At 39.6% G+C, this 17,856-nt stretch overlaps 1 protein-coding gene across 1 annotated transcript in view; it reads left to right on the top strand.

Annotated features, from left to right (window-relative positions):
* Positions 1-17,856, top strand: part of UROC1 (urocanate hydratase 1) — a 40,838-nt gene that overhangs the window by 8,736 nt on the left and 14,246 nt on the right. The window contains exons 3-14 of the mRNA XM_009871445.1: positions 577-670; positions 1,685-1,744; positions 4,641-4,769; positions 5,434-5,495; positions 6,462-6,528; positions 6,977-7,120; positions 10,888-10,976; positions 11,460-11,522; positions 12,232-12,411; positions 14,034-14,131; positions 14,375-14,447; positions 15,839-15,960. Coding sequence (XP_009869747.1) covers positions 577-670; positions 1,685-1,744; positions 4,641-4,769; positions 5,434-5,495; positions 6,462-6,528; positions 6,977-7,120; positions 10,888-10,976; positions 11,460-11,522; positions 12,232-12,411; positions 14,034-14,131; positions 14,375-14,447; positions 15,839-15,960 — 1,181 coding nt within the window. The remainder of the gene's footprint in view (positions 1-576; positions 671-1,684; positions 1,745-4,640; positions 4,770-5,433; positions 5,496-6,461; positions 6,529-6,976; positions 7,121-10,887; positions 10,977-11,459; positions 11,523-12,231; positions 12,412-14,033; positions 14,132-14,374; positions 14,448-15,838; positions 15,961-17,856) is intronic.

A 17,856-nucleotide genomic window follows, 5' to 3' on the forward strand; every position in this document is an offset into this window, starting at 1 on the left:
GGGAAAGAGCAAACTCTTGATCAATGATTATGCTTTCTATTGGTGTCATACCTTGAGGCCTGGGCACAATTGTGCCAAGACCTGTGCAAGCACAGCAATGGAACTGTCACTGCCCTGAAGAGCTACAGTATAAATCTAAGTCTAGAAGTTTTAGAGCATTTTGATATGACAAACAGATGATGGAGAAGGTGACAGTGAGGTGATCACAGCAGCTGGCATTGAAGCACATTGGTGCTAGGAAACCGGACTTGAGATACCATTGTGAGGCTTTTTCATACCTCAGTTCTTAACTTTCTGAATTAAATGCATCTTGTTCAGTAAAAAGATCCTTATTTCTCCTAACTAATTCAGTTTTCGAGAGATTTGTTGGGAATGAAATCTGATTTGCCTGTTAAGGTATGTATGTAATTTCAGATCTGCACTTCCTCCTTTGTTTTTTTCTTTTTTCCTCCTGAACAAAAATCTGCAACTCAAAAGAATGTGTTGTCATGTAGGGATATTTCCATGGGGTATGTTGTTGTGGTTGCCCTTGTGAATTGGGGTGTCTCTCCTAAATTTTTGTGATCGCTTTTTCAGAGCGTACCCCATAGGAGAATACCCTTGCAAGACCAAATCAGCTGCTGCCATTATGCTGATGATCATGAATAATCTGGATCCCTCAGTGGCTCAGGTAAGGTACAATGAAATCAAGGAAGCAGCAGCAAATCTGCAAGTTAATTTCTGCATGTGTTCTCACATAAAACCTGAAGACTTTAGGCATATGGGGGAATTAATCCTTGTGCAGATGCTCCTCCTTCCGGAGAGAGCTGGCTGCCATGTGTTGGCTAAATGGGCCAGTTCCAGTAGTGCCAAGGCAGCCTCCTTAGAGTGATGTCCTAGAACATCCATTGCTGTGAGGTTAAGCCTGCAAAGGACTAAAAACAATTCTGTACTTTTCTTATGATTCCATTTATTCCTTTTATTGATTCCTGGAGTTTGGGGTCTTTTGTGTTAAGTTCTTTAGTTTCCTGCTGTGTGTAGCTTTTAATTCTGCACAGTAGGTCCTGGTCCTAATGTAGATCTCTGAGGCCTCCTGCAACACCAACAAGGCTCGTGCCACTGCCACTGAACGCAGGAGCTTGGTCACTGTCTGTGAGATGGGTAGAGCTCAGATCTTAATACACTCCTTCTACAACTTACACTGAAAAATTAGTACTAACGCTCTCTGTATCTTTGAAAGCTCATCTCTCAGGGACAGACTGAAGAGAGGATTACAGGACCAAAGTCCATCCTCAGGAGCACTGCCCCATGTACCCCATCTTTTGGCAAATGGCAGGGGAGAGGCCACGCAACTCTGCCCTGCTGGTCATAGACTCTTCCAGCTCTAAATGTCAGTGGCAACTAAACTACGGGCTCATTCACACCCTTTTTAAGGGAGTTGACTCTCTGATACAGGAGCTGTAATCAAGGAATCACTTTGTAGCATTCTGCATCCAAAATGCCATTGTAACAGTAGCAAACAACTAATTTAGGGAAAACTTAAATTATCACTTCTATGATGGTATTTTCAGATTTCAAGAATCTAGAGAGTGTTGATGCAATAAGCTCTAGAAAGAGATATATTACTGACATTAAAAAATAACTTGGAGGTATAGTGAAATATTTCAGAAGAGTGCTTGCCTTATTGTTAAATTGTCTTTTTCAGTTCCCCCAGGAGCTTGTCACTTATGGAGGAAATGGGCAGGTCTTCAGTAATTGGGCACAGGTAGGACATTACTGCTTTTGCAGCTTGTTTCCACGAAATCAACTTCACCCTCCCTCCCACACATTCTGCCTAGGCGGTTTGTGGTAGTTCTTGGCAGTGGTTGTTTCAAAATGCTCCAAAACATCCTGTCTGGACAGAGGAATGCTCAGTTATGAGCTGCAAAGATGGGGAGAGCTTTATTTATTAAGCAGAGCACAAACAGCCCAGCAGAAGTACTAAACATAGTACCTTAAACACACCAAGCTATGTATGATGATGTGAAGACCAGTTCTCTGCCTTTCTCTGATCCATTTGTATGTGCCTCTGTATTTTGCACAGCTAAATGCATTCTAGGAAATAAATCTATGGCTTGCTCATTTCTGGTACTTGCGCAACAAGTAATGGCATTTAAAAAAAGGCTTTGATTTAAGAAAGTGCAGTCCTGAGTCTTTCCAGCCAACCCAGATTAGCAATAAATATTTACATGCTAGCTGGTCAGATCATAGTGCACTTTACTGTCAGGCCTAACAACATTATCCCTGATTTTCTGCAAATAACACGAGGTGCATAAAAGCTCTGAAATCAGAGCTGGGATGTTTAACGTGTGGTTGTATAACCTCTGTTCTCCTCTACCCAAAAATGATAATAAATACACTTGCTTTAAACCATGTACTACAAAACGCATGTCGGAAACATTCTTAGGAGATCTTTGGCATCAGCAACATATTTATGTTTTTATATAAGCTTGTCTCTCAAGGAAAAAATAATGCTCTGGGTCTGAATGCTCTACAGGTGTGTCATGGCAGGAGTACTATTTAGTGACCAACCATCCTAAGAGTCTGTGGATAGACACAAATGTGTTTATTGTGAATTCCAAAACAACATCATCTCTTGCTTTATCTGAATCTTGTCTCTTGCTTATTAAAAAATCCAAGCAAAACTAACAAGTAAGTGAAGTTCCTAGTTAGGGGAAAGGAGTGGATTCTTAACTCTGCCATAGGACTGAGTGACCTGTGTTTTCTTCCCAGTTCGGCTGTGTTTTTGCATTTGTGGCTAAAAGAAAAGTCACGCTTCAGTGTCCTGATCTGGAAAATAGGAGTTAAATGAAAGTCTTAGGCAGCTTTTCAGGCTAAACTTCTCTGACTTCTTAAAGGAGAGATACCATGGCAGTGCACACCATTTCTTTATTCTGCATATTAATTAGTATTAACTAGTAAATGCCGGTTAACTAATGGCTGTTAACTGCATGAGTTTCACAGCATTTCTGATGTGAGCAGTGCCAGCCGTTTATACAGTAGCCTTTATTGGACTGACTTCCCTTAGGCAGATGCTGGGCTGCAAGGTGAAGTAGAAGCACTGGCAAAGTCAGAAATACTCTCTTTCCTCTTATTCTGATCCAAGCCAGAGCTATGACCTGCAGTTGTTTCACAGCAGAGCAAACAAACCCTTTTTTGTTTTTGCTTACTTAGAGCAGCAGTCACATGAATGATTCAGTTATGATGGAACAGTTTGTTCTGTTTGTGGCTTGAAAACAACATGTTTTTTTGAAATCTATCATTGCAAAATTGCTAATGAAAAGGTTCATTTTGGTTAATATCATCCATGCAGATGTGTGCTTTCTCTGGAATAATTTTAAAATAAAGAACCACATACAGAACTAACTCTATAAGCCTGCAGATGACAGAACTGTACTTTAGGCTAAGAAAGCCTTTTTCCTGCTTCTTACTAGTTGTGCTTTTCAATAGAAAAAGATGGAACTATTTTATAGCTTCTGGTTTTATTACAATGTTTGTCCCAGCCTGCTAAAGAGTTGAGAGTTCACCTAGTTACCTGTTTTGTCCTAGGACCAGAATTAGATTATTCAGCATTTTCCATGAAACAAAACCAAAATGTAAAAGCAAGACAGTAACAACAGTAACGCTTTCCTGTTCCATTTAACTTGCAGCTTAGGAAATTATCTAGGTTAAAAGGGATTTGTTTCAAATCTGTACCATTTTTAATTCAGATCAAAGACACAATCACAGAGACTAAGCACCCATGACAACTGGTTTTATTTATTTGCCACAGATAGTTCTGTCTTTTTTATAAGCAGTTCCCTTTTTTTTTTTTTTTTTGGTCAAAACTTCATCTTTGTGACCCCACAGAAAACCTAGTTTTGAGCTATTGTTAAATCCCAATATTTCATGGGGAAGCTCCTCTCAGGCCTAGCTGTCACATACTAAAAGTCCTGTGGAATATAATGGGCTTTGTGATAGATGGTGATGGATGTGCATCAAATCTATAGGCAGCTTAGATGGTCAAAGCCTGCTTTTTGGCGTACATCAAGAGTAACTATTGTTACTCTTATTTGTATACTCCTGGGTGCCTCGAGGACTTTCTTCCCTGTCCATAAAGAAAGCCAACTTTTTTTCTTTGAGAAGAAAAGTTATTTCTGTTTTAAGTGCACATTGTAACAGCCATTTGTTGAAATGATAAGAACTAGAAGATGCTGGCTTAATCCATTTCGGGTTAGAATCAACAATATGCATGGATATTTTAGTCACTTTTATAGGGAAAATTTTGCAATTTGGCTTTGGAAAGATTGCCATAAAAGTGCCAGAATATCCAAATAGTTAACCTCAAGATAGAATTAGAACAGCTTTAAAAATTAAGGATTTCTGAGGTTTGTACTGGAGAAAATAGTCTGGAACTTGTTCAGACCTTTGTTAGCTGGTGATTTATGTTTCCTGCAAAAATATCACTTAACAGACTTTATTAAAAGCAAGAAAGTGTTGAGAGCTCTGGCTATTATTCCATATACGAATACACCTCATGAATATATGAATATGCCTTCATACTCAAAGTTTAGCAGCTTGTCAAAGAAACATAAAGGTAAGATGCAAAGAAATTCCCTCACTTTTCTTGGTTTTCCTTTCAGTTCTGGTTGGTAATGCACTATTTGTCAGAGATGACCGAGGAGCAAACACTAGTAATGTACAGTGGACATCCTTTAGGACTCTTCCCCAGCCATCAGTATGCTCCTCGATTAATCATTACTAATGGCATGGTAGGTATCAGCATTTTGTTTTCTCTTTCCCCCTTTTCTTGTGTAGTTTTCAAGTACTGGCTGCATTAAAGTATTATTTATACTACCCGGACTTACAACAGCACACAGGAGACTCTGGAGTGATAATTTTGCAGCATTTTTTTTCCAGTACAGTCACTCTCACCTCAAGTGGGCTGTTCTGCAGTGATGGAGGCAACAATCCTCTCCTTATTAGACAACTTCTGTTGTGAATGAGCCTGAGCTGTACATGTTCTTGACCAAAACAGTTCAGCTGGGCTCAGTTTCACAGATTTAAAAGCCCTCAATAGGCAAACAGATGATTATTAATCAGATGCTCAGATATCCGGACTGCTTTGCTTGGAAGGCAAGCTGGACAAGGAAACATACTGGTTCACTGCCAGTCTTTTGAGCCATTCAATATCTGTCTCCCTGCAGGCTAGTTTTGTGGCTAGAGAAGTGCTTTCCTTAAAACTTGCATGTGAGTCATGGTGTCAGAAAGACCAGACATCTTTCTTTTCTAATACTAGAATGCATGGAATAAAACACCTGAATTACTCACCTGTTTTACTGTGTGTGACTGTAATTGGAAAAACATAGGCTGTTCAAAAGATGTGTTTAAATCTCTAATTTTCTTATGTGAGTTTCCTTTGGATTTTTTTCTTAGGTTATTCCCAACTATTCCACCAGAGATGACTATGAAAGGATGTTTGCTTTGGGAGTAACAATGTAAGAAGATACCTCACTACTAAAATACATCAAATACTTAACTAAAATGTAATTTAAACATTAAGCAGTGGCTGGTTAAAACTTCTAATGTGGATAGATTTCAACTGTGCTGCATAAAGTCCTGATGCAGCAAAGCATTAATGCACAGTTAAGTGGAATCACTTGGAGCTCTTCTATTCAGCCACATATATAAAGATGTAACTGAGGTCTGCTAGGGGTTAGTATTAGGTTTATGTGTGAGACTTGCCTGAATTACAGCCTGAAGCTGTAATCATAACCTAATTACAGCACTGGCCACTTCCACTTTGCAGTGGTTGTTTTGCAATCTACAGAAAACAGAAGTTACGAAACTTTCCGCCGCACTAGGAGAAAGCTTTGAAATAGAAAACTGTCATTTTTAAAAAAAATGTTTTTACATACTTTTTACTACTGATCTAACTGATTCCTACTGGATTATTATTTTGTACCATGGGGAGAATAAATTAAAACTGCTGAAGAGATGGGTACGGATAAGGAAGCTGGAAGTAATGAAAGGGCATGAATAGAGAATACCCATTGCCACTTCCTGGGAATTTCTTAGGAATGTGGACAACTCTTTTGGGCTAACAACTTCAAAAGCAACTATGTGACTTAAAAGCATGACTGACACTGAAAATCAATGGCATAAAGATGCCAATGCGGTGAAAAGATCGAGAGGAGTGTCCTTGTGGCCTAGGTACTATGCTGAATTCCAGGACAAGTTGACACTCAGTTTTTGGTTCCATGCATTTCTGAGATCCTCCGAAACCGTGTTGGTGCATTGCTAATGAAGAAACTCATTTAAATTGTGAATTCGATAATAACAGATCTTTAACAACAAATGGAAGCACAGAGGCGTTTTTGTTATATTGGGAACAGTATAACATGTGCAGAATTCACTCCAGGCTGAGTAATGGGTGATATCACTGTGTTTGTTGCTATTGCTAGGTATGGTCAGATGACTGCAGGGAGCTACTGCTACATCGGGCCTCAGGGAATAGTCCATGGGACTGTGGTAAGAAACTGAGGAAAATTCTCTTTGTGAATACCTTTTAGAGGAGAGTATCTCCCTCAGTGACTGGGGACTAGAGTGAATTGTATTGCTGTGAAGTATGAATTGACCAAATGCGTTAGATAAAAATATTTTCTTACCTTTATTTCTTTGTTGTTTTGCTTAGCCATCTTTTGCAGCCATTCTAAATAAGACTCTATGCCCCAAGAGCAGCATGTCGGGAACAATTCATTATTCTATTTCATGGTGAGAGAAAGAAGCATAATCAGGACAGATGGGTTCATAATATCGCTTTGCAACATGTTTCATTCTTAAAAGTCTGAAAACAGTTTTATTGCCCTGATGACCCCTGAGTTTCAAACTCTGTTTGCAAAAGGGACAGAAGATTTTTAAATTTCAGGGATTCTAGGAAAAATAGCTCCTGATAATTGCTATATTGTGTTGTGCCCAGCTCACAGTGCTCAATGCAGGCCGTCGCTACTTGAAAGCAGAAGATCTGTCTGGAAAGGTGTTTGTGACTTCTGGTCTCGGAGGGATGAGTGGAGCTCAAGCAAAGGCTGCAGTCATTGCTGGGTGTGTGGGGGTCATTGCAGAGGTGAGAGCAATGCTGCTTTCATTCTGTCTTCCTGTGCTGAATCAGAGCCCTCATTCTCCTGATCTGACAGTTCCTCCACTAACCCTGACAAGCCAAACTCAAACGAAAATACTCTTTTCTAAGATCTGTCTGTCCTTCTCGTTGCTGAGCATTTTTCACTCCTTTTCTGCTCTCTGTTCCCTCACTGGATCAAGCGGTAAGAATATGGACTCTAACTTCCTGCGATTGCCTCACAAATAATGCAGAATGATGCTGTGAGATGAGCCATTCTCAAGTGCGTGAGCTATCCTCATTTCATGTTTAAGAGGGTGTAACTTTCACAGGCAATTCCCATGGGAACTGCACTCTCTTATTCAAAAAAAGTCTATGTTAAAAAGATGTTGGTTACATTACAATTAATCTTAAATGCCTCAGACACCCTTACCAGGTGCAATGGAAAATATTCATTAAAAATGCTGGTATGATTCACTCATGAAGGTTGAGACTAACAAGATGCTTGGTGTTGTGATTCTTTGAAGTCAATGGGATTTTGTAAAACTGGGAATTTTAAAGCTGGCTTCAGTATGAAGATGGTGAGGCTGAGTACAAGCACTTACAAGAATCCCAGTTTGTAGACAGCAAAGGCAAGTCCTGCTAAGGGAAAATGCTGATGAGGGAGAAGTGCTCTAGTACTTTTTTCACTGTTCCCTGAAGCTCACCCACAAGACGTATTCTTTGTGGAGAGTCTTTCATCCTGATGTAATGTTTCCCTGTTCCGAATATGTTAAAACAGCCCAGATAGTTCCTCCCACAAACAAAGAGAATATAATAATGATCTGGTTCAAAGACTGCTAACATCCAAGCAATCAGAATAGTGCACGATAGGATACACTGAATCCACAGGCATCCTGAAGTATCATATATAATGCAGAGCAGTAACAGCATCATTTTAGTAAATACATATGCCTGTAAGTTTTGAGTGAAGTACGTTTCCGTATAAAAAAGTAACATTATTGGGGGCCGGTTAGCTCATTTGGTTGAGCGTGCTGCTGACAACACCAAGGTCACAGGTTTGACCCCCGCTTGGTCCCCATGTGTTGCCTGGTCTAGTCGAGAGGTGGCGTCCCTGCCCATGACAGGGAGGTTGGATTAAATGATCTCTAAGGTCCCTTCCAGCCTAGGCCAGTCTATGATTCTATGATTAGGTTCTCCTAATACCTGCATTTTTCAGCTATTATGCTTATCGCAGTGTTCTGTTCTAGCAAATCAGATGGAAGAGTGGACTACAGAAACACTGCCACATGTTTTAACAGAAAACGTTGCTCTACAATATTGTGAAAATGATAGCGAATATCATTAGGTATATTGACCATTCAGAAACAAGAAACATTTCCATGCATTTCTTTCTTCATGACTGCCTTTGAGTTCAATACACTGGGGAAACACTCTTGGTAGAGCAGTTGTAGGACTGATCAAAGTGCACTTGAGCTCTTTTAACTATCTGCAGGTGATGAGCTCTTATTACTGCTTTGGAGGAAGAGAGATTTTTGAGAACTGAACTCCAGTCGGAGCTGACTGGAGTGGGCGTTTAGCCTTCTTAAAGTCCGTTATAGAGAGAATTATCTGGCAGACCTCTGCTGTGGGCACGGCACTTGCTGCCATGAAAATGGTGAGAGTATTGCAATCTTACCCATAGTAATTATAGTTAAACTTCACACTGCCCATGTGGCATGCAGTAAATCTGACCTGCTCTGGCTAGCTCAGGTCTTATTTGTCAAAAGTTAGGGCTATATCTGTTTTACAATGATGGTGCAAAAGTGTTTTTATTAGCACTTGAGGTTTTCATGTATTTGAGATCTCATCAGGTACTCCCTGCAGATGAAATTAATTTATTCAATTTATTATTAAATAAATTACCTTTATTCAGGCTTCTACTCTGTCTTTGTGATCTTTTAAATGCTAGAATACAGAGGAAATATTCCAGTGAATGCTATTCACAGCAGTCCTTTGTCCTTTTCATCTCTATGGCTGCAGATGATTTTGTTCAGGAGACTGAATATCGCCTGGTTTTTATCTCCTGTGAGATGATCCGTGTCGGAAGTGAGTCTCTGGAGTGCGTGTGGATAGCCATATATATGTACATATTATTTATTTAAGGAACTATTTATGCAAATGTCATTGATGAATTGTGCAAGAGATGTCATTTTGTCAGCCAGGGCTTCTGAAGCTCAGACAGAAGGGATTAATGGTTAAAGTCTTTTGCCTCTTCTGTTTGACATGAAGCAGATTGTAATTTTATGAAATAATTGTATGGAGGGCCAGACTATCTCCTCTGAGCTGCAGTAAGCTCTCTAGGGTTACAATGGAGGTGACATTAGCTCCTTATATTTGAGCAATTTTTTTAAACTACTGAGATGCTGATCAAAAAAATAAGCATATTTTTGAAAATGTGGTTCAAAGGAAGATAATTTTCTTGAGTATGCTGGCAAGTCTATGAGAGAATAAGACTGTCAGAGAGGGCTGTAGTAAAATATGCAGAATGTGGTAACAAATTTAAATAGATCTGATCTGTGTTATACTGAGCTTTAAATGAACTCAATTCCTGTAATTCATACAGACTATTTAGTATCTTTCCTCCTGTGGTAATTTAAATAACTCCCAAAGAAGCTGTCCCCCATGGCACCTGACTTTATTGAATAATTCCATTGGCAGCAACACTGATATTATCATAATCGGGGGTTTTGGAAGGATAGTCTTTATTACTGATGTGGGAAATGATGGAGGGTTTTTCATGCTAAGAATAATTAGGAAAGAAAAGGTTTCCTGGTGTTCAAGCAACTCCTGAATACAGAACTTATTTAATTTACATATGAATGCTTTGTTAATGAGAAATGGAATGAAGATGACGGGGATGCATTAGAGAGAAGTAAAAACGTTTTAATGAAATACTAGAAGATACTCAGGTTATGTGTTCTTGCACACACACCACTGAGAGTGTTTAAATCCATTGCTACCACAGAAAATTGGCTTGAATTAATTTTGCCAATTGCTTTATGTTAGTGGTAGCTCACCATAAAAGTATTAATTACGTGCAAGTTTGGACCTTGTACTATTAATACGGGATTTGCGCCAAAGTTTCCACGGTGTATCTATCTATTTTTATTTTTATCCAGCTGTCTCTTATGCATATACACACTGACACACACAGAAGCTGAGGGCAGAAGAGAGTAGAGATTTGGGATGGAGCTTGTTTGGAGCTTCAAAGTTCAAACAAGAGGGAATTAAAGATGCAGTTTTGTTTTGATGTCTTTCATTTTTCAGAGGCATTAGAAAGCTGAAACAAGAAAATGCTTTTCCTCTTTTCTTTTCCATATTTGGTTGAGATTTTCAACCAGCAGTTGAAGAACAGAAACAAGGGTCAGTTTTATTCAGCAAACCATTGCCTCATCCTGGGCAGTCTGGCAGAAATATCTTTCTCTGAAGTGATCAAAGAAAATATTTACTTAATTAAACAGGACTTTTATTTTAACAGAAAATAGTGGGATTTGAAAAATAAATCAGAAACACTTTGGCTTTCATTTTTTTTTTCACTATAATCATGAGAAGAGGCAATAAGAATAATTAAAAGTATTGGAACAGTCCCTCCATATTCTTAAGGCCAAGGCAGGGCTATGCCCTTTACCTATTTGATACTTTTTTTTTTTTTTTGCAGGTTAATCGAAAAACTAAAGGTAAAAACGACTGGATAGGGGCAGCAGGAGTTTTAAGATCTCTGGTATTTCTCCTAGGTGGATGAAGCAGCGCTTCTGAAACGTCACAAGCAAGGATGGCTGATGGAAATCTCTAACAACCTGGACCATTGCATTGCTCGCCTTAGGTACGACTTGTGACATAATTCAGTGAGTTTATCTCTGCTTCCTAATCCTCACTTTACATCTTTCTGCATTGTGCCATTTTAGTGTGCATACGGATGTGGCTGAGGGACATCTCTTATTTCAGGTCTGCTTTTGAATGGGAATCCATCCTTCCAAACAGCAGCAGTCATTATTAGTGAATGCTGATGCCCACTGCAAGCTACTACCAATACTTCACATCATTTATATATGTTAAATCTGTCTTCATTCAGTTTTATCAATATGCATGGAGCAATTAGAAATAATGTTACACTTAAAGCATCACTCAAGCCTTCTGGAGTCAATGAACAATTTTTAAAAAGTTGAAAGATCTGTTGCCTAGATGAGTGGTGGAAACCACGTATAGACTTTTTTTGCTGGGTTTGTCTCTGTGTGTGATTTGTATGTTGCAGGATGGAATTATATGAGGTGCATTTTCTTCAACCAGTCTTTTTAATCTGTTCTAGAGATGCAAGAAAGAATAAAATTGCCCTTAGTTTGGGTTACCATGGGAATGTGGTAGATCTCTGGTAAGTGGTATATATGGATAATGGATATATTAATGCTCTTGCTTCTTAGTCAACCTGGAATTAGTTCCCAAACTTGGAGGAGAAGAGGCATGAGACCCAATGCTGAGTTCCTTACCCTAGGTGCTTATGAAAAACTATGTTGTTAAAAGAGGAGTGTTCATTCTTGTGTTCCAGTTCCTAGCTGCTTCCCATACACATTCTCCTTAAATTATGGAACAATTAATTTCTTAGGGAAATAAATCCTTAAGATTCCTCCTTGGATAAAGAATCTAGCCCTTTCCTTCCAACTTTTGCTAACTGTAGCAAGAAAAATCTTTGAATTCAGTGAAGGCTAGAAGTATTGAAGGTAGTGATTGAATAAAACTAATCAGACGCTGGATAGAAATTCTGGCATTCTTGATGCTTTATCCAATGGTAAATCTTGCTGTCACACCATATGCCAAAGACTGACCAATACGATGGGTGTGTCATACCAGTATGTGACTCATCTATCAGCATTTCCTGCACAGGTAAATGTGAAGTATGAAAGTTGCACCCAAGCCTTCGTCACCATCATTTCGCACCTCCTGACTGCTAAAACAAAGATGTAGCTTACCAAGGGCATACCTTTATAAACAACCTCTTGGGATGGAAGAAGTTCACCTGAAAGAGGAACTAGAATGAGAAATCACAGCTTCTGTTCAAACACTCCATGCATTGTCTTTCCCAGGGAGAGGCTAGTCTATGAGTTGGACACAACAGGAGAGCTGCTAGTTGATCTGGGCTCTGACCAAACTTCGTGTCATAACCCATTCAGCGGAGGATACTATCCTGTACAGATTGGCTTTGAGGAAGCAAAGCAGCTCCTTTCCACCAATCCAGGGAAATTCCGGACCCTGGTACAAGAGAGGTAAATGCATCGACAGTACATGGTTGTAATATTTTAAGCTTAGTTGCTCTGCAAGTGATCAGACGTTTGTCCTTCTTGCAAGAAGATTCTATTCTTTGATATTTCCCGCTTGGTCCCCATGTGTTGCCTGATCTAGTCGAGAGGTGGTGTCCCTGGTGACAGGGAGGCTGGATTAAAATGGTCTCTAAGGTCCCTTCCAGCCTAGGCCATTCTATGATTCTATGATTTCAATAGAAATCTCGGGTAGAGCTACAATACTAAGAACTCCCAGCTTTGTACTTACATAGTGAACCCTCAGAACCTGGCAGATCACCCACTGTCTGGCACTTACCCACCATTTTAGTAGTCTCTAGTGTATAAGATCAGAGGTCTGAATATTAATGATTTATTTCACTTCTATAAATTCCTAAATTGCATTACATGTTTAAAAACTGGGTCAATAAAACAACTGGCAGCCTACATGGAATTGTGCTTAGATTCACTGAATATAGCATAAAAATGCAGTGAGTAAGAAAGGAAGTCCATCTAGCCTGCCATGCTTCCAGCTGTGGCCACTAAATTTGTTTAGGGAAGGATAAGGAGGGGACAACTTACCCTAGTCAATCCTGCCAGCTTGCTGGAATTGTAACTAACTTCTGTTTACCACCTTGACGTAGGGAATCCACTCCTGATTAGCACATTTGCAAGTGAAATTGGAATAGAACATTACAAAAGGAGCAATTTGGCATAATTTATATGTAAATGAAGAACTGTGGAACAGGCAGCAAGCTGTACTGTTGTTCTCAGCTGGTACTTTCAAGCCTTTGCGGCTCCTACTCTGGTTTAGTTTACCTTGAACGTTCCTGCTGGACACCTTTTTCCAGTAGAAGGTAGAATATGGGCATCTGATCTTTTTTACATTGGATGAGGGACCTGCAAGGACCTTTCCAGTTTCCCAATTCTGTATCATGCTACTCTAAGATAAAGGTAATGGGTGAATTTCTGGGACGGACTAATTTCTAACAAGCTAGAGATGATTTAAAAAAAAATCAATTTAATTTAATTTGTTAGACATTAATTTACCTCTCTAGAGCTCCACGAGGTTATACCTGTGCATGTACAGCTCTATGTGCAACTATGCATTGAGATTACAACCAGATAACATTAAACACAAATGGTAGGAGAGAGCAGTTCTGCAGTATGGTCCATTTTTGGAAACGAAGGGAAAATCAGGCTCTTTTGGCCAAGGGCTAGAGGCCAGAATAGTGATGTTTAGCCATTTTCAGGATTTCTGTCTCTGCTCACTTTCTCTTTGAACTTCTTAAACTGTTTTGCAGTTTTGTGTAGGCTGGTTTTTGTCACTATCTTTCATCCTTGGAGCTGGCGTGTTTCTTTGTTGAAAGACATGATTCCTTCCTGCTAATTAATGAAGTTCCCTTAATGATTGTAAATCACTTAAAGATTTGGAGATAACAGGTGTTACAGAGACTGAAAACCTCTCAGTCGATATCTCATAGGTTTATGCCTGAATTTCTCTGGGGTCAGGTCTATCTGTGTATTCCCATACCTTTAGTGAGTTCATGATGTTAATTTTTTTGGTATTTTATCAGTCTCAATAATAACTGTTTTCTTCTTTATTTTAGTCTGAAGAGACAAGTGGCTGCTATTAACAGACTAGCTGATAAGGGCATGTTTTTTTGGGATTATGGCAACGCTTTTCTCTTGGAAGCTCAAAGGGCTGGTGAGTAGATGCTGGAGTTGTTAAGTTGGAACAAGGACAATCCTGCATGCATGTTCCTGGCTGTACATTTTGGTAAGATAGGGTTGGCCACTGTGCTATACCAACTGTTTAGTGTCTTTCTCTCATTCTCTGAGACCCCAGACCTTCTCTGTGGTTGAAGTAGAGCCTGCATGAGAACCGAGGTGCAGTCTGGTTTCATAGTTTTTCTTCATCAAGTCACTGACTATTAAAATTTTTTTACAGGTGCTGATGTTGAGAAAAGAGGAGCCAATAAAACAGAATTTCGATATCCTTCCTACGTTCAACATATCATGGGGTATGTTGGGGAGAGTTTGGAATAAAGCACTCAAGTTCCTTGTGACTTCCCCTCTTTAGGGGGCAAGTACTACAGAGATGCCTCTTGGTGCGAATCTTGCAGTGTACTATAAATGATGAAAAGGAGTCAACAGTAGTAGGAGGAAAAATGATCTTGCAGGTGTTATGCCAGCGTTAGTGTTATTTTTCTGTACTTTGCAGTAATGCCCAGTGTGGTTTCAGAAGATTCAGCTGTTGGCTGTAAGCATCATTCTCATGTGTTCTATTGGCTCCCTTGCATTTTCCTGTGAACAGGAAAAGCTAGATCTGGAGGGATGTGTTGTATGTGATTAACGTAAGTAAACTCTGACAGCAGAGGTTTTGCTAATATTTTGTCCTGAAAGGCATGGCATGTCTTGATAATTTGGTGTAAAGCTTTATCCTTGTTAGAATTAGAAGGTCTTATAAAAGCAGACACCACGTGTGTGAAGAGCAAGCTAAAACACTGCCAAATCAAAACTCTTAAGTCCTTTACATGAATAGTTGCATTTTCTCTTTTGTTGCATCAATTTTCCTTAAGCAATTCTACTTAAGAGATTAACCAAGTCACAGCCTCAAACTGTAACTATATGCAACTTCACTGTCTCTTCAGAGCAGTAGAGCTCAGTTCCAAATTATGAAAGCCTATGTCTACACTGCAGTTAAAAGCGTGCTTGAAATAGGACATTCTTCTGTCCATGCCAGTGACTTTGCCTCTTACCCAAGCTGTGCGTACAGTTGGGAGAAAAAGTTGAGCTCAGGGGATTTTTTGCAGGACTGAGTTTCTAACACTTTTTGCTTCTGACTCGTGCTTAACTCATCTATACTGTGTGAGTAACAGCTTAAACCCTAGGCCGTTCTGTGATTCTCTGACGATAGGGTAAGATGCTAACCAGATTGTATCTCTTCTTTTGGAACTTAACTGAAACCCATCTTACTATTGTGTGTAAACAACGTGGACAGCAAATGAGCCTGGACTCAGGCACTTGTTCAGAACATACACTTGTCTGATAATATGGCTGCACTCAGAGTTAGCCTGGGCTAAGGATGAAAAGACCGGGCAGCAGGAACAGTATATATGATGAAACAAGAAAAACTGCAAGTCATCTGATGATACACTTGTTTGATTGCATTCCCAATGTTCCTATCAAGCTTCTGGCCTGACTGTATTTTTAAACACCAGTCGATGGCTGCATAAAACAACACTGTTTAATTTCTCAATTAATGGTCCTTGATGCTTCTGTTTAGATTAGTTCATTGAAAATGTTTCAAATTCTTCTGACTCTAGCTAATGAAAGAAAAGCACTGCTAGCAGCCAGGATAAATAAGGAAAGAATTTCAACTATCTCTTAATGAAACATGTTCTCTTCCTAGGGACATTTTTTCCCTGGGATTTGGGCCATTCCGCTGGGTTTGTACCTCAGGTGACCCACAGGATCTTGCTACCACTGACTCAATTGCCATGTCTGTGCTGGAAGACTCTATACGTCAGGGAGGTAAGATGCTGCCCCATGCCCCCATCACTGGGAGTGTTTTCACGGACGAAGGGAAACTGAGAGTTGCAAAATGTGTGTTAGCTTTTGGCTGAAACCACAGAAAGCAGTCTCTGGCCTGTTCCATGCAGGCAGGGAATCTTGCAGTTCTTTGGACTCCTATAAGGAGTGTAACCAGTAGGTAAAGTGTACGAACACCATGTAGAGAGGTTATTGATCCCAGAGTTAGTGTTGCAATTTGGCTAAGAGCCTTTCTTTCCATTTGTTACAGATTTTTTCCTGCACTTTGTCATCTGGAAACTTTAAGGCAAACAGTATCTTTCATCAACAGGTCTCAGTTTTTTAAAGGAGTCAGATGGCTTAGTGTCTGTCTCACAGGTGACTGAGGCATGGGAATCTAGGGAGGTTTTGAAGAGACTAGCAAGCAGATCAGTGGCAGGAAACCCAGGTTTCATGGATGTGGTGCTCCATCCAGCGTTATTTATTTGTGATTCCAATTTTGAGGTCTTTCTTTTTTCATTTGTTAATAAATTGGCAGATTTTTCTACTCACTGGTGGAACCAGTCTGTAAAGCTGCATGGCTCTGTATGTCACTCTAGTATCTGGGAATTACACTGCCTTTCACTTTTCTGTATCCCTGAAAAGTGGGCTGTTACTGTTATCCCCTGCTTATGAATGGGAACTGAGATAAAGCTAATTTTGTGTAAGCAAACATGAATCCTAATCTCCTAGGTTGCAGTTTTTTTCATCTACTTTTACAGTAACTGGATAGCAGTTTCAAAGGCTTAAGTGTCATTGTCCCCTAGCACTGAAGTCCTTAGCTCTTCCATTTCCAGAGTGGAGCTTTGTGCTTCTCAGAATCAAGGAGGGGATCACAAATGGATCACAAATCCAAAACATATTTTATTGGGAGAAGAGCATAATATTTTTATCTGGTAATACTGAAATATTGTTTTTTTCTTTCATGAAAGACATCACTGAAGTATGTGTGAAAATTTCAAGTGCTCTCCTATTTGTTCTGGGCCAGTTAGCATTGTGAGGATCTAGCGGGGCTATTTCTGAAAAGGATATACCACATTCATATATGCCTCTCATTTGAAACAAAACTACTGTTGTCTTCCTATAATGTCAGGCTGGTGTCCAGCCACCCCTTCCTCCCAAGACGTGAATAGATAGAGTGGGTCGATCCTGCAAGGTCATTAGTTCTGTCTGTCCTCCCTAAGCTGGAGCACGAGGTATTTTTAATGTGTTGACCCGGAAGTGCCTACCCTGTTCTATGGATATTGAAACTTGCATGTTTTTAAACCTGATCTCTCATCTTAATTGAAGGGAGGATGATATCCAACACTACAGTTCTGGATCTGTTTTCAAGAACTTGCGCTAATTTTTCTTCCACATACTGCAACCACCAGTAATCTTTTGTCCGGATTGAACTGATGTGTGATCTTTCGATGGTTTGCGTTGCATTGTGTGTTTATATCAATGGCTATGTAAAGCTAGGGAGAGAAGTCCCTTTCCCAAAGAACATTGAACTCTTGCATGTAAATTCTTAATTTAACTGAAAAATGACATTAAAAGAAATCCCAACAAATGAAAACATGCTTAAGGGCAAGGCTGTTATTGGATTTGCTGTTGAATTTGGCAGGACAATGGGAATAGGATTTCAAAGAGAAATAAAAACAGAATTTAATCAGAAAAAAACAGCCATTCATGGATTCGTGTTCTTGCATATTCCATTTGCTGTCTGCTTCCTATGGGACCCGAGCTGGGACCATATTCCAGGATCTGGATATCTTTACACAGATATACAACTAAAATCTGAACTTACCTTTGAATTTTATGGAAGAATCTGTTATGAAGGCTGAGTGAAAATTCTGCAGAGCTGAAGTTTGTTGCATT

The sequence above is a fragment of the Apaloderma vittatum genome, unplaced genomic scaffold (genome assembly GCF_000703405.1).
Source record: "Apaloderma vittatum isolate BGI_N311 unplaced genomic scaffold, ASM70340v1 scaffold22726, whole genome shotgun sequence".
Taxonomy (NCBI): domain Eukaryota; kingdom Metazoa; phylum Chordata; class Aves; order Trogoniformes; family Trogonidae; genus Apaloderma; species Apaloderma vittatum.